The 7358-nt window shown below is 46.4% G+C and overlaps 1 protein-coding gene across 3 annotated transcripts in view; it reads left to right on the forward strand.

Annotated features, from left to right (window-relative positions):
* Positions 1 to 7358, forward strand: part of LOC139571488 (protein sidekick-2-like) — a 659762-nt gene that overhangs the window by 585774 nt on the left and 66630 nt on the right. For all 3 annotated transcript variants that reach the window (XM_071394417.1, XM_071394415.1, XM_071394416.1), the window contains 2 exons: positions 6920 to 7041; positions 7177 to 7286. In XM_071394417.1, the coding sequence (XP_071250518.1) occupies positions 6920 to 7041; positions 7177 to 7286 (232 nt within the window). The remainder of the gene's footprint in view (positions 1 to 6919; positions 7042 to 7176; positions 7287 to 7358) is intronic.

Consider the following 7358-nt stretch of genomic DNA (forward strand, 5'->3'; position numbering starts at 1 on the left):
TGTTCACTCATTCCCATATAATGTTGTTGATTCGTCCTATACTCGTATTTGTGGACAAAGTATAAACACTTCAAAACCCCACCTCAAACTTCTATCTCAAACAGACCGTTTAAAAAATGCTTGCTATTTCCTCATAGAGGATGATGTCATCCTCCTGAAGAGAATGAGCTGGCCAATCAGCGGTCTACTCCCATTAATATGTTTTATGACTGGTATAAGCCCACACAATTCCATATCAGAAAAGTAGTTTTTTAACATACTCAATTACAATTTGTTGAAGGAAAGCTATTTCACTCATATTGTAATTAATTATAGGTAATATTTCACAAAAATATGTAAACACTGGACAGTTATTTCAAATCATTCAGCCATTTCCATGTTGGTAAAACTCTAATAAATCACCTAATTTCAGTTTATGTGACAAAACAAGAAAGTATAGTGTAAAGAATCATTGTACCATCTAAACCGCTGTGAAATATATTTTCCATAACCAAAATTTTCAGCTGATTGAAGCTGATGTTTTAAACCAAAAGTAAAAGACGCAACAACGAAACTTTATAACAGGAAAGCATAGAAATAGTGCACATAGAACAGGTCTACCTCTTTTAAACTTGCTTTCAATGGGAATTACATATCTATAACTCACATTTCTATGTGGTTTTTCTCAGGTCGCTCAAAAAGTGATATATTTCAGCTTTAAATGTGATGCTTTTACTATTCCAGGTATATAGTCTATGTGCCAATAGACCCACTACATCAACTTGAAGAGATGGCCCCTTTCACTATATAGTACCCTCACAGGAGGTTGGTGGCACCTTAATTGGGGAGGATGGTCTTGTGGTAATGACTTGAGCAGAATAAATGCAATGTTATCAAATACATCAAAAATCGGGTTTCCAGGTGTTTGATACCATTCCATTCGCTCCGTTCCAGCCATTATTATGAGCCATTCTCCCCTCAGCAGCCTCCACTGAGTACCCTAGGGCAGGGGTTCCCAAACGTTTTCACTCAGTAACTTACAGGTAACTGGCTGCCAGTAAGTTACCGTAAAAACAACAGGAGTTTTTTTCCCAATGTAGGCTACACTGTACGGTAACTTACAGGCAAATAACTGTACTTGTGTAGCAGCTTGTGATCCACAATCATTTGATCGTGAGTTACCTCAAACTAATCTTAGCGGTCCATCGTAGTCCACGATGAAGATGTTCCTCTTTATGTGTTTGAGTCCAATGCGGGAACCGCACTCTGCTGATTCCGGCTGCGTGTTGGAAGCTCCTGGAATACCGCACTCACATACACACATACTTGAACAGACTCTTTGTCATATTAAGCTTTTTCTCCAGCAGGATTTGCAGAGAATAAGCCATCCATAATGTAAAAAGTGAGATGAAAGGCAATTGCTATTAATTTGGCTGTTTTTTTTATCCCTATAAAGAGTATGCCAACTTCATGATATTAATAGTAAACATTTAAATTAGGATATTGTATTTTTAATTTTTTCATAACTTCGGTCCGCAGGTAGTATAACTTTTCATTACATTTCATTACATTTCATTATAGTACAACGGTTTGATTTGTCTAATCTTAGCAATTTCTTCTTAGCTAGCTACATAGCCGTCTTTGTATCAAAGATAATTGCGTAATTATCGTATTTCGTCGTTCTAACGTAGTCTACACTGCTATCTGCCCAGCAGCTAGCCAGCTAGCAAACGTCCACCGTCTACCGAATAGCAGCACTGTAGAAACTATTACACTCAACTGAACGACTTGATTAGTGTAGTGTTAGCTAGCTACATAGTTGTCTTTGCGGTCTTCGTATCCAAGATAATTGTGTAGTTTAGAGTGTGTAGTTTTAGAGTGATTATCTTAATTTACCGAGGTTAGCTAGCCAGCTATTTGTCGTCCTTAACGTAGGAGACACTGCTAGCTAGCCAACAGCTAGCCAACGTCTACCGAATAGAACTTCCGCACTCAACAACCCGGTCGCATTCCGCTTCGCTCCACAGGTAGTATCACATTTTCATTTCATTTCATTACAGTACAACGGTTTGATTTGTTTGATCGTAGCTAGCTACATAGCCGTCTTTGTATCAAAGATAATTGTGTAGTCTAGAGCGATTTTCTAGGTTAGCTAGCCAGCTATTGTCGTTCTTTTAACGCAACGTAACGTAATCAACACTGCTAGCTAGCCAGCTAGCCCCCGAATAGCAGCACTGTAGAAACTATTACACTCAACGGAACGACTTGATTAGTGTAGTGTCAACAACGCAGCCACTGCCAGCTAGCCTACAAAGTCAACAACGCAGCCACTGCCAGCTAGCCTACTTCAGCAGTACTGTATCATTTTAATCATTTTAGTCAATAAGATTCTTGCTACGTAAGCTTAACTTTCTGAACATTCGAGACGTGTAGTCCACTTGTCATTCCAATCTCCTTTGCATTAGCGTAGCCTCTTCTGTAGCCTGTCAACTATGTGTCTGTCTATCCCTGTTCTCTCCTCTCTGCACAGACCATACAAACGCTCCACACCGCGTGGCCGCGGCCACCCTAATCTGGTGGTCCCAGCGCGCACGACCCACGTGGAGTTCCAGGTCTCCGGTAGCCTCTGGAACTGCCGATCTGCGGCCAACAAGGCAGAGTTCATCTCAGCCTATGCCTCCCTCCAGTCCCTCGACTTCTTGGCACTGACGGAAACATGGATCACCACAGATAACACTGCTACTCCTACTGCTCTCTCTTCGTCCGCCCACGTGTTCTCGCACACCCCGAGAGCTTCTGGTCAGCGGGGTGGTGGCACCGGGATCCTCATCTCTCCCAAGTGGTCATTCTCTCTTTCTCCCCTTACCCATCTGTCTATCGCCTCCTTTGAATTCCATGCTGTCACAGTTACCAGCCCTTTCAAGCTTAACATCCTTATCATTTATCGCCCTCCAGGTTCCCTCGGAGAGTTCATCAATGAGCTTGATGCCTTGATAAGCTCCTTTCCTGAGGACGGCTCACCTCTCACAGTTCTGGGCGACTTTAACCTCCCCACGTCTACCTTTGACTCATTCCTCTCTGCCTCCTTCTTTCCACTCCTCTCCTCTTTTGACCTCACCCTCTCACCTTCCCCCCCTACTCACAAGGCAGGCAATACGCTCGACCTCATCTTTACTAGATGCTGTTCTTCCACTAACCTCATTGCAACTCCCCTCCAAGTCTCCGACCACTACCTTGTATCCTTTTCCCTCTCGCTCTCATCCAACACTTCCCACACTGCCCCTACTCGGATGGTATCGCGCCGTCCCAACCTTCGCTCTCTCTCCCCCGCTACTCTCTCCTCTTCCATCCTATCATCTCTTCCCTCTGCTCAAACCTTCTCCAACCTATCTCCTGATTCTGCCTCCTCAACCCTCCTCTCCTCCCTTTCTGCATCCTTTGACTCTCTATGTCCCCTATCCTCCAGGCCGGCTCGGTCCTCCCCTCCCGCTCCGTGGCTCGACGACTCATTGCGAGCTCACAGAACAGGGCTCCGGGCAGCCGAGCGGAAATGGAGGAAAACTCGCCTCCCTGCGGACCTGGCATCCTTTCACTCCCTCCTCTCTACATTTTCCTCTTCTGCCTCTGCTGCTAAAGCCACTTTCTACCACTCTAAATTCCAAGCATCTGCCTCTAACCCTAGGAAGCTCTTTGCCACCTTCTCCTCCCTCCTGAATCCTCCTCCCCCTCCCCCCCTCCTCCCTCTCTGCAGATGACTTCGTCAACCATTTTGAAAAGAAGGTCGACGACATCCGATCCTCGTTTGCTAAGTCAAACGACACCGCTGGTTCTGCTCACACTGCCCTACCCTGTGCTCTGACCTCTTTCTCCCCTCTCTCTCCAGATGAAATCTCGCGTCTTGTGACGGCCGGCCGCCCAACAACCTGCCCGCTTGACCCTATCCCCTCCTCTCTTCTCCAGACCATTTCCGGAGACCTTCTCCCTTACCTCACCTCGCTCATCAACTCATCCCTGACCGCTGCCTACGTCCCTTCCGTCTTCAAGAGAGCGAGAGTTGCACCCCTTCTGAAAAAACCTACACTCGATCCCTCCGATGTCAACAACTACAGACCAGTATCCCTTCTTTCTTTTCTCTCCAAAACTCTTGAACGTGCCGTCCTTGGCCAGCTCTCCCGCTATCTCTCTCAGAATGACCTTCTTGATCCAAATCAGTCAGGTTTCAAGACTAGTCATTCAACTGAGACTGCTCTTCTCTGTATCACGGAGGCGCTCCGCACTGCTAAAGCTAACTCTCTCTCCTCTGCTCTCATCCTTCTAGACCTATCGGCTGCCTTCGATACTGTGAACCATCAGATCCTCCTCTCCACCCTCTCCGAGTTGGGCATCTCCGGCGCGGCCCACGCTTGGATTGCGTCCTACCTGACAGGTCGCTCCTACCAGGTGGCGTGGCGAGAATCTGTCTCCTCACCACGTGCTCTCACCACTGGTGTCCCCCAGGGCTCTGTTCTAGGCCCTCTCCTATTCTCGCTATACACCAAGTCACTTGGCTCTGTCATAACCTCACATGGTCTCTCCTATCATTGCTATGCAGACGACACACAATTAATCTTCTCCTTTCCCCCTTCTGATGACCAGGTGGCGAATCGCATCTCTGCATGTCTGGCAGACATATCAGTGTGGATGACGGATCACCACCTCAAGCTGAACCTCGGCAAGACGGAGCTGCTCTTCCTCCCGGGGAAGGACTGCCCGTTCCATGATCTCGCCATCACGGTTGACAACTCCATTGTGTCCTCCTCCCAGAGCGCTAAGAACCTTGGCGTGATCCTGGACAACACCCTGTCGTTCTCAACTAACATCAAGGCGGTGGCCCGTTCCTGTAGGTTCATGCTCTACAACATCCGCAGAGTACGACCCTGCCTCACACAGGAAGCGGCGCAGGTCCTAATCCAGGCACTTGTCATCTCCCGTCTGGATTACTGCAACTCGCTGTTGGCTGGGCTCCCTGCCTGTGCCATTAAACCCCTACAACTCATCCAGAACGCCGCAGCCCGTCTGGTGTTCAACCTTCCCAAGTTCTCTCACGTCACCCCGCTCCTCCGCTCTCTCCACTGGCTTCCAGTTGAAGCTCGCATCCGCTACAAGACCATGGTGCTTGCCTACGGAGCTGTGAGGGGAACGGCACCTCAGTACCTCCAGGCTCTGATCAGGTCCTACACCCAAACAAGGGCACTGCGTTCATCCACCTCTGGCCTGCTCGCCTCCCTACCACTGAGGAAGTACAGTTCCCGCTCAGCCCAGTCAAAACTGTTCGCTGCTCTGGCCCCCCAATGGTGGAACAAACTCCCTCACGACGCCAGGACAGCGGAGTCAATCACCACCTTCCGGAGACACCTGAAACCCCACCTCTTTAAGGAATACCTAGGATAGGATAAAGTAATCCTTCTCACCCCCCCCCCCACCCCCCTTAAAAGATTTAGATGCACTATTGTAAAGTGGCTGTTCCACTGGATGTCATAAGGTGAATGCACCAATTTGTAAGTCGCTCTGGATAAGAGCGTCTGCTAAATGACTTAAATGTAAATGTAAACTTAAATAAAAATACAATATCCTAATGTAAATGTTTATCATGAATTGGCATACTATGTATAGGGCTATCTCTATGTAAGAGGTTTTTCCAAGATCCCCCGCTGATCTAAAATGTTTTGTTTTATCTTATCTCAGAACTTCGAGTTGAGTGAAGTGAAACTTCCATGAGAGCGAGATACTGCTACTCAACAGCATTGGCTCATCACCAGTGCAGTATCCATTTTAGACCACAAGGCTGCACTGTCACAAAGTAATAGATTTCCCTGTAGTCTACTTTTACCCATAAATTAAACTTTAACCCACAACTTTAACCCATAAGACTCCAAGCCCTGTCTAAATCGGGGGGGGGGGACAACAACAGATAGTCCCCCCAAAAATCTAAAGGAAGTTTGTTCTGAAGTGAGAGATATAAGAAAGATCAGGAAACATTTATTATTGTTTTGTACATTTATTTAACCCCTTATTTTTGGCATTAAACAGTCTCCATGTATACTGTACTTACATTGATTTCAACTGGTACCGGGGGACCTTCAGATGAGTCTTGTGAGGCCTGTGGGCATCCTAGAGCAAAACAACAGACATGTACATGTTTGTGAGAGTCACATATTAGTGTGCAGCCCACACTGTTTGGACACTACAGAAAGAAGTTGGCAGATCAGCTGTACCGAATTCAGACGAGTTCTAAGACGCTTGTGAGGGTCGTAGGGCAAAACGGAGAACACTATCATGTTCGTGGGAGTCTCATCTTTCCATAATAGTTTGTAGGTCAAACCGTTCGGACGCTACAGATGATTTTGTGAGACTGATTTTCGGGATGTCTCATGGCCTGACAAACACCGCTCTACCTCTGTAACCTTTCACTGCAGATGAGGAAGAGCAATGTGAATTAAGACGCATCCAATGCAAAACAAACAGATGTCTCTAGTTTAAACTTATTGGAGAAGTATTGGAGAAGTACCTTACATCTTTAGCATTTTAATGTAGTAGAAGCATAGTCCTGAATCAGTAAGGATTTAAAAGATAAAGAATGTAATGTAAAAAAACTCAAGTCAAAAACAACATTGCATTAGGCATAGATACCACTGTATTAGGTTTTCTGTCGACTCATTACTTCAACTCTTTACTGTATTAAAGGCCCTGTCTGGCCCTTGATACCCTCTCTGTTCCTTCCTGTTCTCCTTGTATTATTCCCACCTTTCAAATGGTCAATAACGATATGTGTTAAAACTCTCTGTCTCTCTGTCTCTCTGTCTCTCTGTCTCTCTGTCTCTGTCTCTGTCTCTGTCTCTGTCTCTGTCTCTGTCTCTGTCTCTGTCTCTGTCTCTGTCTCTGTCTGTGTGTGTGTGTGTAGAGCTGCCTGGTCCTCCCACCAACATGGCCATCTCCAACATCGGCCCTCGATCCATCACTCTCCAGTTCAAACCCGGCTACGATGGAAAGACCTCCATCTCTCGCTGGCAGGTAGAGGCCCAGGTAAGGTCTTCTCCCCAGAGAAAGTCTCTGACCACTCCCCTGATCTGTGACCAACATCGACTATGGTTGAGTCCCAAATGGCTTCCTTTTCCCTATATACTGCACTACTTATAGTGTACTATTTGTTGTGTATAGGTCAGTGTGATAGGAGACAATGAGGACTGGGTGATTGTTCACCAGCTGCCCAACGAGCCTGATGCCCGATCCCTGGAGGTGCCAGGACTAAACCCATACACATTTTACAGGTAGTGTAACTAACCCCTACACCTTCTACCATACTTAACCCATATACACCTTTATCCCTAACCTTTCTACAT

Source organism: Salvelinus alpinus, chromosome 3 (genome assembly GCF_045679555.1).
Source record: "Salvelinus alpinus chromosome 3, SLU_Salpinus.1, whole genome shotgun sequence".
NCBI classification, from domain to species: Eukaryota; Metazoa; Chordata; class Actinopteri; order Salmoniformes; family Salmonidae; genus Salvelinus; species Salvelinus alpinus.